This window comes from Limulus polyphemus, unplaced genomic scaffold (assembly GCF_000517525.1).
Source record: "Limulus polyphemus unplaced genomic scaffold, Limulus_polyphemus-2.1.2 Scaffold2739, whole genome shotgun sequence".
In the NCBI taxonomy this organism is placed as follows: Eukaryota; Metazoa; Arthropoda; class Merostomata; order Xiphosura; family Limulidae; genus Limulus; species Limulus polyphemus.
Window position 1 is genome coordinate 44,895 of NW_013668349.1, and position 17,650 is coordinate 62,544.

At 31.4% G+C, this 17,650-nt stretch overlaps 1 protein-coding gene across 4 annotated transcripts in view; it reads right to left on the bottom strand.

Annotated features, from left to right (window-relative positions):
- LOC106467788 (mitochondrial glutamate carrier 1-like) overlaps positions 1 to 17,650 on the bottom strand; it is a 53,399-nt gene that overhangs the window by 7,220 nt on the left and 28,529 nt on the right. For 3 of the 4 annotated variants that reach the window (XM_022395977.1, XM_013928166.2, XM_022395979.1), the window contains exons 6-9: positions 14,283 to 14,564; positions 13,409 to 13,484; positions 10,569 to 10,709; positions 2,579 to 2,641 (exon numbers count right to left, since the gene is read on the bottom strand). In XM_022395977.1, coding sequence (XP_022251685.1) covers positions 2,593 to 2,641; positions 10,569 to 10,709; positions 13,409 to 13,484; positions 14,283 to 14,564 — 548 coding nt within the window. In that variant the 3' untranslated portion in view covers positions 2,579 to 2,592. The remainder of the gene's footprint in view (positions 1 to 2,578; positions 2,642 to 10,568; positions 10,710 to 13,408; positions 13,485 to 14,282; positions 14,565 to 17,650) is intronic. The other variant, XM_022395978.1, reaches the window with a different exon arrangement.

Genomic DNA, 17,650 nt, shown 5'->3' on the forward strand with positions numbered 1-17,650 from the left:
CAACATTTTTCAGCAACCCGAAATTTCCCCCATGGCATCGTTCAAGATCAGCCCGAAGATACGGCAAATGTCATTGAAATTTTAGTTGTTACTTGTTTGGGTACAGTACTGTCCAGCCAAGTAAAACAACAATTTCTTTTAATAATATTAACAATTATGAAGTTAAATCGAAAATAAAATAAAAACTGATAAGCTAGTCTGTTCAAAGCACTCTAACGTTAGGCTCATTAGCCTAACATATGTTTGTATACAAAATGGAGCTTAAATTTACCCACTTGCTTACACACTGAGTCATTTACGGTTTTGTTGATCAAAAATGTTCAAAATATGCTCAAATTACACCACATAACTACTAAATAAGTGAATAAATGTTCATGCTGCAAAAGCTACTGCTTCTGATCTGGATAAAGCATCAACACTTAATTCCACTCCTGCAAGCACTTCTTTATCTGATCCCCCAGTTCCAAATTCACGAGCTCCTTCTCCTACTGAACTACATCAAAATCACGACTGCGACTTTTCGAACTCCCGCCTTGTGTATGGTAAAGGAGAAAAAACACAGACCAGATATTTAACAAACAAATTATTCAAACATGAACTACAGAATGGCAAGTTTATAAAACGCGAATAGCTGCTATATTCACCATCCAAAGATTGTTTGTATCGCTTTCCATGTCGTCTATTGTCCAAGAAAGAATCTCATTTCGCTACATCAGGATTCAATGATTGGAAACACAGCAATGTCGTTGTAGAGCATGAAAATGGAGAAGAACATTGCAGGTGCCTGTTGGAATATTTTATTCGGCACAAAAGAAGTGATTGTGTAGATTCTGCATTGCATCGTTCACAAAAGGAGTACTGGCATAAAGTGTTAAAGCGTGTGGTTTCTGTTATCTACTTTCTTGCCTCCAGAGGTTTGGTATTTTGTGGGGAGAATCAAACTATTGGGTCCTAAAAAAAGGAAACTTTCTTGGCATTCTAGAACTATTGAGTGAGTTTGACCCTTTTTAGGAAGAACATTTAAAAGTGTACAGAAATACTGGAAAGTGGAACCCATCATATCTATCGGCAAACATTTGTGAAGAATGTATTGAAATAATGGGATAACAGGTATTTTGTGCAATTCTGTAAGAAATAAGAGTCAAAGTATTATTCAATAAGTGTCGATTCCACTCCGGACATCTCGCATATTGATCAACTGACATTTACTGTCCAGTACATTTGTGGAAGTGAGCCGGTGGAACGTTTTGTCAAATTCATCCCCATCTTTTTTCACGGGGTGAAGAATTTAGCAGACATGGTTGTAGAGTTCCTGCAAGAGAACAACATTCCGTTATCAAACTGCCGTGGTCAGTCTTATGACAATGCCTCAAATATGTCGGGACGCTACTCTGGATTGCAAGCACGGATCTGTAAACTAAATGAATTTGCTATCTATATTCCTTGTGCTGGACACAGTCTGAATTTGGTGGGAGTAAAAGCGACAGAGTGTGGTCCACAGATCATCTCCTTCTTTGATTTTGTTCAGCGTTTGTATTCCTTTTTCTCGGCTTCCACACATCGCTGGAATATTCGGACGTCATCCTTGGGAAAGAATCATATTGTGGTCAAGTGTCTCTCTGACACGAGATGGTCAGCACATTTCGATGCTGTCACTACTCTTCATGGAGGTTTCAAGAAAATTCAAGATGCAATGGATGCCCTTGCAGTTGATGCTGATCACGAGTGGAACACAAGACGTGAGACAGAAGGATTTAGCAAGAAAATGGAGAAGCTAGAGACTATCTTTTTGACAATTCTTTGGAATGACATTCTGGAAAGAGTGAACAAAACAAGTAAAATTTTGCAGTCAAAAGACGTGGACATACTTGTTGCCATTGATCTCCTCAAGTCTCTGAAAGCCCATCTTCAGGAAATGAGAGACAAATTCAGTGAGTATGAAGGGGACCCAGTACATTGCTTTGCCCGGAGGCCTCAAATATTGTTAAGACGGCCCTGATTATAGTTCCTACCTGGAAGAAATTTCTTTATCTAATTAGTTTATTTATACTATTAATTATTTCTTCAGACATTCAAAGCAGACTTGTTCAAAATTCTAACTAAACTAATTTAAGAGTTACTGTTTGTCATGCCATGTTTCAACCTGTATTAAAATTGTTCGTAAGCAATTTTAATTATACTTCTATGCAGTTTCAGCCAGTAGGAATGAACAGATAATAAAATAATCTGTGGTCACCCTTTATGAAACAACATAAAAAATAATTCCATGTCAACTTAATTAAGAAAGAAGGATGACTTCAAATATAGACAAAATTTTCAAACACTTAACAAACATATGAAAGATGTAAAGAAACAGGAAGGTGCATGATCAACAACATGTCAAACTCTTAGTTATATATCCAACCAAACTTAAAATATTATATTTCATTTAGCAGTTCAAAGCTAGAAAATGAAATACAAATGACAAATACAACAAAACAGTTGAAATATAAAAAATTTTTAGCTAAGAGAACTTATAGCACACAAGAAGAATACACATAAAACAAAGAAACATGTATCAAATCATGTAGACATATACCTGATAGTTTGGCATCACATTTCTGTCAGGTCTTGTTTCCACTTGTAAGACGTTAATTCAGTACTATCACAGAAAAAAAAAAAAAAAAAGGAGAAAGAAAAAAAAACAGACAGAGTGCACTAGTTAAAAAAAGGAAAAGAAATATAGTCAAAAGAATAAATAAATCATAAAACAAAACAAACTATGAAAACACACAATTTAACTTCAACTTCCTATTGTAAATGGTTAGATTTTTACAAAGGAATTGGATTGAAAAGTTTTCTTTTTGTACACTTTTCAGAAACTTTAATCAAGACATTCTTAGCAGAAATAAATATATTCTATAGACTAAACCATGTCAAAAGTAATTCAAATTGCAAATTAATTACACTATAAATGTATGCAGAAATGAATATATTCTATAGACTAAACCATGTCAAAAGTAATTCAAATTGCAAATTAATTACACTATAAATGTATGCTGGTTTATCAATCGCATACTTGCGGTCAAATCCTACCTTCTAAATTTGAATAAAAAAATAAATAATTTCAATTAAACTATGTGTTTTTGATAAAAAATTTAACCACTGAAATGTCTGATGTGTGTCTAACTGCAATAATTAAACTTCAACATCATTACAAAATATAACATTACTATCTTTGATTTTGATTAATCCCATCTACATCAACAAATGAATTAAGTAATACAAACACACAGTCATTTCATTGCCACTGAAGGAAGATATCAGATTCTATCTTAAATTTATCTTTATTTCATTTTTCTAAAATATTTGCAACAATTACCCAAGTTTCTCCTTACAGTTCTTAATAAAATGATAACTCATATTTAATGATCTAAAAATTCATTAAGGAATTTCTGAAGTTTTAAATTGCTTAACTCAATACAAAGACATTTGTAAATAGTTATACAAGTATACAACACTGGCAAGCTCCATATCAGTAAAACTGTTAGTAAAGGTCACCTCTCTAAGTAAGAAGATTTATTTGTTCTTAGTTAAGCACAAAGCTACACAAAACTGGTTTCTACCATTTTAAAGTCTGCAGTTCGGGGGGGGGGGAGTAATAAGAATCTTTTGTCAGTTTTTGAACATGTAGTTGTGCAGTAGCTCAGAAAAAAAAAATTCTTTTGTATAGTTCTTTAGAATAATTGTTTATCATCATCATTATTTGTAATTCTGAGTTACTAGTTTGCAAGCAGACATTAGTGTTGGAGTTATTTAAAATAAACATTGGTTATTTCTGGAATGATAACATTACCTTCATAAAAGCAAGTTACAAGTAATTCAAAACAGTGAATTAGAAGATTAAGTTACAAAGAATCTTAATGATTCAGAGTAATTAGTGGGCTATGCTAATGTTTTAGCATTCAGAACTGTAATTTTGACAGTGTGAAAAATTTTAGGAAGCCATATGAATTTTCCATAATTGTAATAATATAAAAATAAGGCCAGTCAGAATTGTGATTAAATATAGAGATAACATTTGTTATAATTCCACTACAAAAAATGCTTCCACAAATTGTTGAATAAATTGAGGAAATTCAAACGAGTTTTTGTAATTTAATTTATATTCCTCCATTAATCAATTGTTTTCTTCTTATCACATATCCAATTACAGGTTCAGAACAAGATCCATAGTTTTTTTTGTTTTTTTAAATAATAAGCTTGTTTCTAGGTGTTAGGGAGCTAAGTCTTCAACTGTATATGTACTATTTGGCTTAGATAAAAAAAATAATAAAAGGCAATGTTAAGGTGCCTATTTATTTATACACAAATATACAAAAATATTGAGTATGTTATTTGAAAATGATTTCAAAGTCTCATCACACCATTACAGTCCATGCTACCATGTCCAGTTATGCTTTATCTGATGATCATGCATCTTTATAGTAGCCCTGCAACATAGTTTCTATTGCAAAAGAATCTGTCATAAGGCTGTCATGTCCATAATATACCACTCATTGTATGCTCTTCATAATCCATCCAGTGTATGAGGACAAAAGTTTCTCAGTACCCAATTCAACAGTCTGTTTTCACAAATTTCCATAAGCTCTGCATATGAGAACTTGGTCAGTATGCCTTTGTATGAAATATCATGAATACACATTTCATTCTCAAGTTGCTTGGGGTACGTGACAATTGAGCAGACATGTGATGGGAACAACTTGTGTACACATGGCTTGTTTTTGTTTCTCCAGAATGGAGATCCTTCTTGATTATGTTGCATACTGTTTCCTTGAACATGTGGATGGCTTTTTCCACTGAACTTTGTGTTTGTGGATTCTTACCTTTTACGATATGCCACACTTTACTTACCATGTCTTGGGACAACTTCCTGCAGATCTCTTTCTCGATATGTTTAGGTTCCCTACATTGATCCATATTCCTTTATTTTTCAATACCATTCAGTATAGAAGATATTCTCAATAGTGAATTCTAAATACCCAATATGAATACTTCTTTAAGATATTAATGTATGAATATTGTGTTGGAAAGGGTTTTTACACACCTTCCTCAAGCTAAACAATGTCAAAATTTTGTTCAGATACATACTGTTCCACTATAACTTTATACTGCCTGTGGTTGTCATGCGACTTGTTGATTTGAGTATTTAAGTTTGTTTTACTATATCACACTTAACCCTTTGTAAACAGTGTTGGAAATTATTATGGAAATACACAGATAATACACATACAAGTCACCAACAACGAGTAACGGTATTACTGCAAACAATTCAAACAAATTTTCTGATTTTCCATATAACCTACTTAGTTTACATACAAGTCTATACAGCTTTAATGATATTCATATAAGGTCTTAATTTAGGCTAAGCCATGTTTGTAACTGTTCTTCTGGCCTCTTTTTAAATTCTAAATATTGTGTCAACACATTTGTTGAATACTTGGGATCACTGTCTTTCTGAAAGATAAATCCCTGCCAAACAGGTCTATATTCTAATACTCGAGGAAATTGATTTTTTTTTAAATATTACCTAATAAAATTAAGAACTTAAAACTTATAAACTATTAAAATTTGGATTATTAGCTATGTTTTAATGTCAATTATTCATAACTTTTATACTGTGTTAAAAGTTATAGTATGGAAACTATAACAACTACAAAATGGTTACAAGGCCGATCTATTAACTGACCTCGTAGTGAGAGAATAAAAAAACATGTATGGATTTAAATTTCATTTCAAGTAGGTCTCTTATATCCATTTGGGATGTTGATAATTTTTAGCCATCAGGTGGTTTTTACTTGCCCAAACAAAACATACCGGTAGGTAGAATATTCATGTAACTTGTATAGGCAAAGTATGTAAAGTGGTCTTGTTCTAAAATCCTTACTAGGATATTAATTCTTAAGAAAGTAGTTTAATTAAATTTTGAATGTAACTCACTAAAACCTTGTGACATGTACAGAAAAAGATACCCATAGTGAAAGCATTAATTAAATACTTCACCAAAAAACAAACAATGTCCTATAGCTATTATAATTTTTCAGGCTTTTAACTATATGATAAAGAGCCTTTAAAGATTCAACAAAGCTCATTAATGTGATTCCCATAAAAATTAAACCGAAACATAATAAAATAGATGATGCTTTGGACAGAAAACAATGTAACATAAATGTTATTTGACAAATTAATCTACTGATTATAAATAATACAGTATAAAACATCAAAATAGAGAAGAGGGAAGACCTACAGAACAATTCTCATACTAGGGGAGAGAGGAATTTTTTAAATATTTTTTTACAAAAGTAAGTACTTAAAGCTTACATAATATTAAAACATGATTGATTAACTACAGTTTGATGCCAAGTTTATTAATACACATTGATAATACAGTATTTAAATGTTGAATGTAATTCTGTAAAAGGTTGTAACATGCACACTTTGACCTACCTGTTGTGAAAGGGTTAATGTTTAGGAGATAATATAACCAATACAAAGATTTTATTCTTGGCTGCAACAATCTCTTATATATATAACATTTTCCTCACCTTAACTTTGAACACAGAATATCTTGATTCCTTCTCACATCTGCCTATGAGCTACATCCCACCCCAAAAAACATGTTTAAAATGAACTCCATTAATGCATATCATCATCATGCAATGATAGCCCTCCACCAAAAGGAGGATGACAACCTCCTTGGGCAGTAACTCCCCCTAAGCAATTGTGCTCAAATAAACTTTTTTTTTCCTTGGCATTGTCTAGAATGGATGTGTTTACATGGTTTAGTGTTAGTGTTTCACATAACCAGCATGGTTTCTTTAATTTTACTTAGCAAAAAGAAAAAAAAATTTTGGACCGCCCAACACCGACTTCTCAGATGATGGTAAATTCCATTTTGTCCCATGATAGCGACAATGCTCCTGTGTCTACTACAGAGGGTCATTGTTTGTTGAGAACGTAACAGCCATTGTTCAATATGTTGTGGGTTCCTTCTTTCACACTGGGCCTCCTCCTTCCATCCATTTGGCCGAAGTTCCTTCTCCCCAGTTTGAACATGACAAGGGTGAAAATGATTTTGACCACAATTTCCCCCTTCAGGGTTTGCTCCAGGCACAGCTTTGTTTGTGGAGGAAAATCCTCTCCCTCCTTATCTCTTCCTTGACTTGATTTCACAGGTATGTTCTTTCTTTCTTTCTCTTTTCCATGTCTTTTAATTCGTCCCATGGTTTACTACACAAAACCCATACTCAAGATTACTTTGTCTTCCCTCTTTCTCCTGATATTAGGATCTGTGCAGACTCGTTTCTTGAACAGCTGTGTACCCTATTTTGTCCTGCCTTACAGACATTATTTATTTCAATTCTGCAATTCCCAGTCTTTTGGATCTCTTTTTACCTGCTTGGGTAGCAAATCCTTTAACCTCTACTTCTCTTTCTAATGCCCAATTTTCACGTCTTCATCTCTTTCTTATCACCCTCTTGCATTACCCCTCATCACTACACCTTATTTCTAAGGTACTTCATTGCTCTCTAGATGAGTTTTCTGGAGAGGTTCATACTCTTCTCTTCATCACATTGGCCCATAATTCTTCTTCTGCTCTACTCCATTATTGGTGGAGGGCTATCATGCACTAGCACAGTTCATGTTAAACATGTGTTTTTTAGATGGAAGTTAGCTCAAGGCTAGTGGCATGCAAATCTCACAGGTAGATGCATGAAGGAATCAGGCTATTCTTTGTATAAAGGTGAGGTATCGTCTTGGAACCCAATGTTTTCATTGTTAGCACCTACTTATTAATATAAAACCCCTTACTATTACTTTACATTAGATTGGTAGTTGAAAAAAAACCTTTATCAAAAAACAAGTTGTACAAGAGTGAATAACTGTCTTTTTGTCACTAAGTTTTAGTATTTGTTTTTAATGTACACATCTATGCTGGCATATGCCTAATCTACAAGAAAAGTTTATTTTCTAAAAAATAAGGGGGAGTGGGAATCACCAATCAGAAACAATATTTTCATAACTTGGATATATTTCTAAAAAATCTGATGAAAAGTATTTAAACCTCTAGGACTAGGAGGAGGAAGAAAGTTAAGAAGACAGCAAGATGTCTCAATCAACTGGGGAGAAAAACAAAGATAGGAATTAGGGCATTATGCACACCTATAGATATAATAACATGGTAAATATGCAGTCATTATACCTGCTATTGCACGGCTATATAATGTGAAGAACTGAATAGTGGCTAATGACACTTTTTCTTCACTTCACCTACCTAGTGTACAGATTTTCTCATAGTGACTGCAAAGCACATTCACACCAACAGTATGTTTGATGCAGTCATTTTTACCTCAGAGAATGAAGGCACCAATTTTACTTTATTTTTAAAGGCTTGTAAGTCTGGAAAAATAAAAATAATCTAACTTATGAAGCATGAACAAATTATTGAATTAAATATTATCAAAAGAGATTTTGTTAAGAATACCACATTATGTCCAATATTAAAGGAACATGAAACAATACAAAAAACTGTTTTTCCAGTCAAATGTGTGAAACAAATTAACAGGTTTTCTTATAATAAAGCTACTTGATGTTAGTTTACTCTTACCTCTTTCCATTAGCTTACTAGAAACAAAACAAAGAAGAGCTAGTTACAAGTACCAGGAAAAATATAATAATTTCATGAAAAAGCTAATGTAGTAAATACCGCTTTTAACACTTGTTTAACTGTCAATATAACTAACACACAAATGTTTCCAGCAATAAGTTCCAGTACTTAACATGTGATAAAACTATTTACAATGCACCCAGTGCTTCACTTGTAACAGACACTTTCTATAATGTACTCAATTGCCCAAATTTTACCACAAATACCTTTTATAATATACCTCAATAGTGAACCTAACTTGAGAGAAAACACTTTGTACAACAATTCATTATAATTAACTTGTGGCAAATGCACTTTTCATAATGTACTCCTGTGTCTAACTTTTAGAATAAATATAACCTATAACATTATTATGCTATGACACAAAATCTTGAAGTAATCAGTGCCTAACATGAAAATTCAAAGTAAAACGTTAGCTACACAAAACATTTTGCAAATCTTGTTCTGAAAGACCAGTAGCATATTCTTATCAGCAACAGTGAATTCAAAAAACATTTAATCTTTTGATATAATCAAAATATTTTGCTTATGTCTATTTATTCATATGCTTGTTTTATCTTTCACAGGGAAACATATTTTTTATTGTTTTGTAATTAATTGGCACATATATATATGTTTTTATAAGTGACTGTATAATTTTGTTTTCATCAACTTGTGATCAGTAATTGCAGGTAATTTACAATGTGATGGGAATTGAAATTAAATTCCTGAATGTATGAAATTATGGTACCATATGTTCCCACATCACTGTAGATAACTAAGACATTACTGACTACTATCTGTGAATCTACTTTAACTATTAACTAAATGTTAGAAACTTCTGAATGCAAATGTATTTGAACTGTCAACTTGTTACTACAGGAAATATTCATAAATTTTCAATCATTTTTAGTCTTTTCTTTAAACTGGTGCAGTGAAAACATAACTTTTCAAGCTGATCCAACTTATAATAAAAAATAAACACACTTTAATAATTTATTAAAGAGATAGTTTTCTTTACAGAAGTAATTATTTTTGGATATTTAAATATTTTTTGTTACAACAGTGACAAACCTCATTCAGTTTTTTTTCTTTAGAGGAAAGCTGTGTTTGAAAAGAATACATATAATTGGTATTTACCAGGACTTGATATCAGTTCTTAAAAAAACAAAACAAATAATCTTCTAAATTTGCAACATACTTTTCATTAGCATCAAAAACAGTAAGACATATTACAATAAAATTTTAGTTTCCCAAGTCAGTATTTTTGTCATACTCATTAACATCAAATGACTGGAGATTTTAAGTTAATTAATATGCAAAAGTATCTTATCCTGAAAAAAAGTGAGTATTAAAATATTCAAGCTCAACCTTTCGATTGGATTTTTAATGGTGTCCAAGAGGTTCCTTTCAACATTTTTACACTTGTGTGTGCACTCCTCTGTTTTCAGGATGCAATGACTGATAAATGTACATGTTGTTGCCAGCTATCAACCAACTATAGTTTGTTATTGATCATAAATGTGCAAGCTCTTAAATATACAGAAATAAATTTAGTGTGAAAATACATGATATAATAGTTATGCACTCTCATGATGATAAAAAAATGAAGGAAGGTCACATTTTCTACAATAAAAGTGAAGTATGTAATATAAAGCATTACAAGTGACTATTATTTTGTTCTATCCACTATATTTTGTGCAAAACTAATGTCAAGAATAATTTAATATCATTCTGTTATTTTTACTTCAGATAAAAGAAAGAAATGAGTTCACTACTGTTCATAAATTCATGAAATTTGGCTAATATTTCTGTATTAGTATGTGGATTGAAAAACAAAATGGCAAAACAAAGCAATAACACCTACAAGACTGTAACTTACCCTTTTTTTAATCCTAGTAACCATTCAGCTATACCAAAGTAATATACTGTTTGTGCTATGCCAAAAAGAGGGGCTATAACTATCATTCGGCATCCAGCACCTTTGAAAAATGCCTTTATTCCTTCTCGATGGTAGATTTGCCTGAAAAATTTCAGCTAAACTCAATATCTTAGTAAATATATGTCTCTAAAAAAAAAACAAAAAAAAACAATGTCACGGTGTACGGAAAAAACATGTTTTTTTTAAATTTAAAAAATAAAAAACGGCAAAACTAAATAATCTTATCAAACTATTGTTTAATATTTAGTATTATATAAAACTATTTTTATACTTTTTAATTTTTATTTAAAAATTGGATCTTCATTTACAATGGTTATTTCATGAACCTTTAGTAACTTTACTCATCAGTACTATTTCACATTTATCTTGGAAAATATTGACCCACTCACTTACAACTTCTTTCATTTGCATCTGGTCATCAAACAAAAACTGATTTTCATCTATAGTATCTCACATCATTTTATCTGTGATACTCACTAGTACTAACTTTGAATTCACACTATTCTTCAACAACGATATGAGCTGTAACACTGATCACTAAATGTTATATAAAATAAAAACAAAGGCATGTAAACCTACTTGTTTATGAATACATCTTTATATATCACTTGGCTATTTGTCTTTTACTCCATTTCTCATGTTACATATCACAATCTCAGTAATCTTTTATAGCATCTTAGATAAATGATAATAAAGAATAAATTGACACATTTAAATCAAAACTTCTTCCAGTCTATCTTGTACAATGTTTTGAGCAGACACCCTTTGCCAGGCACACGGTCTTTCATCGCAGTGGAGAACACAGGATTCTAATGCAAAATTGTTTACAAAGCTAAGGAACAAGCCACAAACCTGCAATTTTTTTTTTTAGTTGCTACTTTCGTTTGTGGTAATCTTTTTGTGTAATATTTATATCAAAACTAAAGAAAGATTCTTAAACATAAATTAAGGATATCAGGGTTAGAAATATGGTATGTCATGATTCCTGCAACTATTCAGATGTGTGTGTGTTATAAAACTTTCCACTAGATGTACTGTTCTGTTTCAAGAGTAAATAAAACTAAGATTAAGAGTAACAAATATTTAGATTTCTTGCTTTTGAAGTTCATATGTCATGTTGTGTTGAAACCTAAAGACTGCAAAATTCTTCTTGTGATTCATAGCATGTGTACATTTTACTGACATCATAACAGTACAAATTGCAACATTAAGTGTCCCTTACATCATTTTAGCATCTACTGACTGAACAGACAATACACTTTTGTATAATGGTACAAGTGGTTAAAAGAGGTGATGCCTCCAAGCAGTCTTTGATTTCCTTTTGAGGAAATTACTCAAACAACACATACATACTAGTTCAATGATACCTTAGTTTAAATGCTGAAAAGAAACTAAAATTATTGCAGAAAATGAGCTTGATCAAAAATATTACTTAAATAAGAGTGGGCCTAGAATACGATTGCAAGGTGCATTTATACCAGTTAACATTTTTACTTTTCATCAGTGTTTGATACCATTTTCACAAATACCTAACTGCTTCAATATGTAATTAGAAGTAACAACTATAAATAATTGAGGAAAAGAAAACAAGTTACTCCTACTTGGATATATTAAATAAAACTTTCTGATCATTAATATTTGAAAAAATTGTTTTGGGACAATTTACTCTAGTGATTGATATAACTTTTTATTCTAAAATGCATATTTAAAAGCTACAAGTTTTTTTTGGAAAACCAAGTTTGTAAGCTTACAAAAAGACACCTACTCAAGTTCACACTACCTCAAAAATTGGTGAGTACTATAAATCCTTGTTTTTTATGTGCTGTTACATATCTAAAATGTAAAAACTATAAATATCTGCTTAGCCAAACAAAACTCCAGTAAAATAAGACTTCTAAAATTACACTAGCTCAACCTTGTGTAACAGGACACCTCACAATCATTTACTTTAGCTCCACATGAAATAGATAATGGACTCCAGTTGTGAGTTACTGCTTTTCATATGGAAATTACAGTTGAAATTATATTTATGATCAGTACTGCAGTAAGCACTGTACATTGATAAGTTTGCTACAATTAATAATGGTTGCAAAATTAGAAGATAAAATATACATTTTTAACATAAATGATTTTTGATAATCATTTAGAATGTTCTAGTGGTTATGCAAATGAAATATGAAAACTGTAAGATAAAAGTGTTTCTATTCTTACCATAAAAATCACCTTTCACTCATACTGACATAGTAAAGGCTTCAGAAATTCACAGACAAATCTTTAGTAAAAATACTCCATCACAAAATATGATTTTTTTTGTATAAGTACTTTTAATGGTTACTAAAAGCTTGCAAAATTTCATGAAGATACATGTAGTAAATCAGCATTATAGTGTGCTTTGCTTTACAGAAATGGGCTCAGTCCAATGGACCTAGACCATTCTTAAAGTGTTACACTGATAAATGGCAATGTTAAATAATACTATAAAAACAGAACTCACTAATGAATATAATGAACCAATGATACACCTATTGTTGAGATGAATCAAAATATTATGTTTATGATGAAACAGGTAGAGGATCAACGTTTGTAAATGTGCATGTTGTTTTAACAATAATAAGCTACTTTCTCTGCACAGCATCACATTCCTTAAACCTGTTTAAATACATGGTTATACCTCATATTTCCTAATTTATTAAAAATAACTCCAGTTAGAGTATCTAAAGCAAATTCATATAAGTAATATAGTATGCAAAAAATTTCAACAAGGTCATAAAATCACATACTGGAAGGCATCAAGTATTCCAGTATACGATACTTCTCCAACCCCTTTCGTCAACAATTGAAGTCTTGTTTTCACCACTGTGAAAAAAAAAGTTAACACAACATTTAACTCAATATGGTATTCATTTCTCCTATTGAATTCAGATCTAAATGTTTAGTCCATTTTTCACACTGCCTTTGATTAAACAATATGTTTCCAATTACATACTTTATAACTTCCTAAGCTAACTGTATACAGTATTACCATGATCTTTACAGTTTGACTATTTCCTTCAAACTTTTACATTTTACTTCTAAGTCAGCAGAACATATATTATGAGAAAAAGCCCAATTTCTAGCTTTCCTTATTAACTAGGCAAGGTCAAAGAGTATTATTCACAATTTACTATAGAAGAGATCAATGACCAGAAGCAAGTAAAAGCATGGTGCAAAGATCACTTGACTACAATACATTTTCAATGATAGAATAATGTACAAATTTCTGTAACTATGATCAATTAACTTCTGACTATACTAGCTGGTGTTGCTTTTCTTTTCCTTATGGACAAAGAATTAGCTGGCAAATGCTAATTAGATCCTAAAGTCTTAAAGTTTATATTTATCAACTATTTAACCTTTTTCCTGCTGTTGACTGAATCTTAATTAGCAATAAATAGGTCTTATACCTTATATATAAACATATTTTTATATTTAGAACCACAAACACTTCAGACATTAGAAATGGTAAATAATAAAAATATGTCAACAAAAATAAATATTGTTAATCAAAATATTTTATTTGGAAAAAATAAGAAAGAAAAACCACTAACACTGCTCATACTATGCTTTTATACTGCAGTAAGCATACCATACTTTACTAAAATACATTTTGCTTACCATCAATGGGATTTACAGCAAAAGCAGCAGTTGAACCTGCAGCACAACCTGCCAGAAAAGATGACCAAAACACTGCTTCTCCACTACCATCATTCTTTCGAGGACCCAGAGCATTTAATCGAGCAAACATTGGAAAGTAGACAATAGAAAAGTTCACATCTCTAAGCATGGTAGCTCCTGTACCCTTATACAGCCCTATAATTCCCCGAGATTTTATCAAGTCAAGAGCTATAGTAGTTGCAGAGATCCGACCCATCACTTTGCTATTGGTTTTCTGCGTAACTAATAGAAGGAAAAAAATATATACAAAGAAATTATACTTCAAAAGTAAGACAACTATCAAAGGACAATTTTGATAGATTAAAACTTTGGCTTCCTAGTGAATATAATAACATTAAACATCAGAGAGAGCTATTGTTAATTTGTGAAAGAGAGGATGTGATAGGTGGGCATGGCAAGATGGGGGGGGGTCTGATTTTCTAGTTTATGGTTCTGTAACCAAATAAGATTGAAAGCTATGAAAATTATGCTTTGCCTGGGCAATGACATTATAATGAGTAATTTACATTAACTTTTGTATTTCTTGAAAGGGTGATAAATAAATTACAGAAGAGGGGATACCTAGTGAGCAAATGTCACAATTCTCATACTACGGAATATTGAGGATTTGTTTTTAATATTGCCTTATAAAATTAAGCATTTAAAATTTATATTATAATAAAATGTTATTTATTAGCTAAGATTTGATTCCAAGTTTATTCATATACCATGGTAATAAAGTGCTTTATTCAAATTGTGAACGTAACTCAGTAAAATATCTTTACATGCACAGAAAAGGATGCCTGTAGCAAGAGGGTTAAGAAAATTTGATAAAACTAATTATATAAATAAAATACAAACATTATTTTCAGCGTTGAAATTCAGTGGAAAAAATTAGATCAAAACCCTACCAAAATTAGTGAGGCAAAGTACAAAGGTTATTGTTAAAACTAAAGAAAGACAACTTTTTAATCCAAATTAGAAACACTAACATCATCCAGGACTTTTCCTTTTATAGATTTCCCAGAGTTCATAAATATGGATGTTTCTTCAGATATAATGCAATAACTATAAGTACTTATATGCATACTTTGTTTAATCATTTTCTAAAAAACTTATTACAAATTATACAAGTTTCACATTAATTACATGAAAAGGCACCGTTATGTCGTATTTCACATTGAAATTTTTTATATTACTATTCCTATTGAAAACCCTGTACAACTAACTGCTAATCTATTACACCACAATGAAAATTATGCTTGTTTTACCATATCTATTTGTATCTCAAACTCGTACAGTTTGCCACCAAACAATCATATTTCAACTTTAACCTTTTCAGCTCAGTAGCAAAATTTCAACCAGTAATGCAGAGTTGATTTAACGCATATGCATTCCACCACATTTCCAAACTCAACACTTGAAATGTTAGAAATTATAACCAATGAATGTCTTTACATTAAATCTGCAGAACCCTTAATGTTCCTACATTGGTCAAATGAAGTACCAACAAACAAGAATCATATGCCTGACTATACCAGGGTGTAAAGTATATTGATATCTTCATCACATTTCTTGGCCTTAAATAGTGTTATGTTTACCAGAAAACATCAACCAATGCATCAAAGTAAGCTTTCCAGCTCTGCTATTTAACTGCCTAGCTATAGCAGACCTTTTAAGAATTTTAATAGCTCTCCAACTGTACAGATTAACAGGTAAAAGCACATATAAAAATCAATATTTCCTACAGATAGTCAATAACATCATGACTGCCCCAAGAGGCAGAACAGACCTTAACAACTGAAGCAAAATATCCTACAGTTTACAAATTCATTATCCAGACAAATACTGTAAAACAAATGAAAGATCACTATTTATTTCTATATAGACTTTCAACAAATTTTCTGTCAGTACCTGCGATTACTTACATATGATACAAAATACTGTTTAGCATTGTAAAGTAGGGTATCCAAGAGTTGGTAGCACAAAATACTGTTTAGCAATGTAGACTAAAGTAGGGGTATCTGAACTTCAATAATAGTGTCCATAAATTATCTGACCCATCTTAAAAATTAATAACTTCAAAAATATTATAGATAGAACACTCTGGTCTTATTTAACTTAACGAATAACTCATCAAGTTTTTCTTGTCTTAGTGTACTTCTGCATGGGCACCGTTTGTTGCTCCGAGAATGTCTAGGTAATACTCTATCTCTCTCCAGGTGTTGTTCAGCATCTCAGGAGTCACATTCTTTGTTGCATCAATTATCCTGTGGCGAAGATCCATGTTATCACACACAGATGTCAAATACACCCGATCTTTCACAACCCCCACAAGAAAAAATCCAACAGGGTTATGTCAGGGGGAATGTGGGTTACATCTTTACCTATCCATCTGTCCGAGAATGTGTTACTCTGGAACTCCTAGATGTCAAAACTCCAGTGTGGTGGCGCAACAGAAAGGATTGTTTGTCAAGTTAAATAGAACCAGTGTCTTCTATCTATAATATTTTTGAAGTTATTAATTTTCAAAATGGGTCAGATGATTTATAGTCGCCCTGTACAATACTGTTTAGCACCATATCATAAAGTAGGAGTATCTGAAATTCAATAATACAAAGTGCTATTTAGGAATGTATAGTAAGGTAGGGTATCTCAACTCTGATAACACAAAAATACTTCTTAGAATGTTATAATAAAGTAGGGGTACCTGAACTTTGTTTACAATTTTAATCAGGAAACAGTGATACATAATAATCCTAATTGCTAGATATACACAACTGTTTTAACTTAAGTATAGCGCGAGCGTTAAATTCAGTTATTTTTAGAAACGATAACTCATCGCAGATTTGTTTACGTAACTGTGTGTATCAGTTCTAGGTCTCAGTTTAGCTATTTAACTCTCCCAACACGGGACTTTTTGTACTCGTTTAAAGTTGATACAAATTTAATACTTATAGCTCTCTATATATATACTGGGTATATCTTCACAAAATTTGGCAGGCTTTCAGTTAATATTACAAGTCTTTCACATACAAAAAGTCATATTTCTTAGTGAAGTATTTCTAATAAAATAAAATAAAGTTTTTGTCCATGAATATATCGAGTATTTATTTTGAATATTCCATGTGCAAAGTAATTTTCATGTTAAAATTAAAAATACTTTCAGTCATCACAAAAATCTCAAATTTCCTTTGTGTAATCCCCTAAAACCTCCTAAATGCATTTCAAATGTTTTTTTTCACTAAATCCTTATAGTTTATGTTATTTTCTCTACTCTATCTCAAAACGTGATCGGTCAATTCGACTGACCTTGTAACCACCAAGAA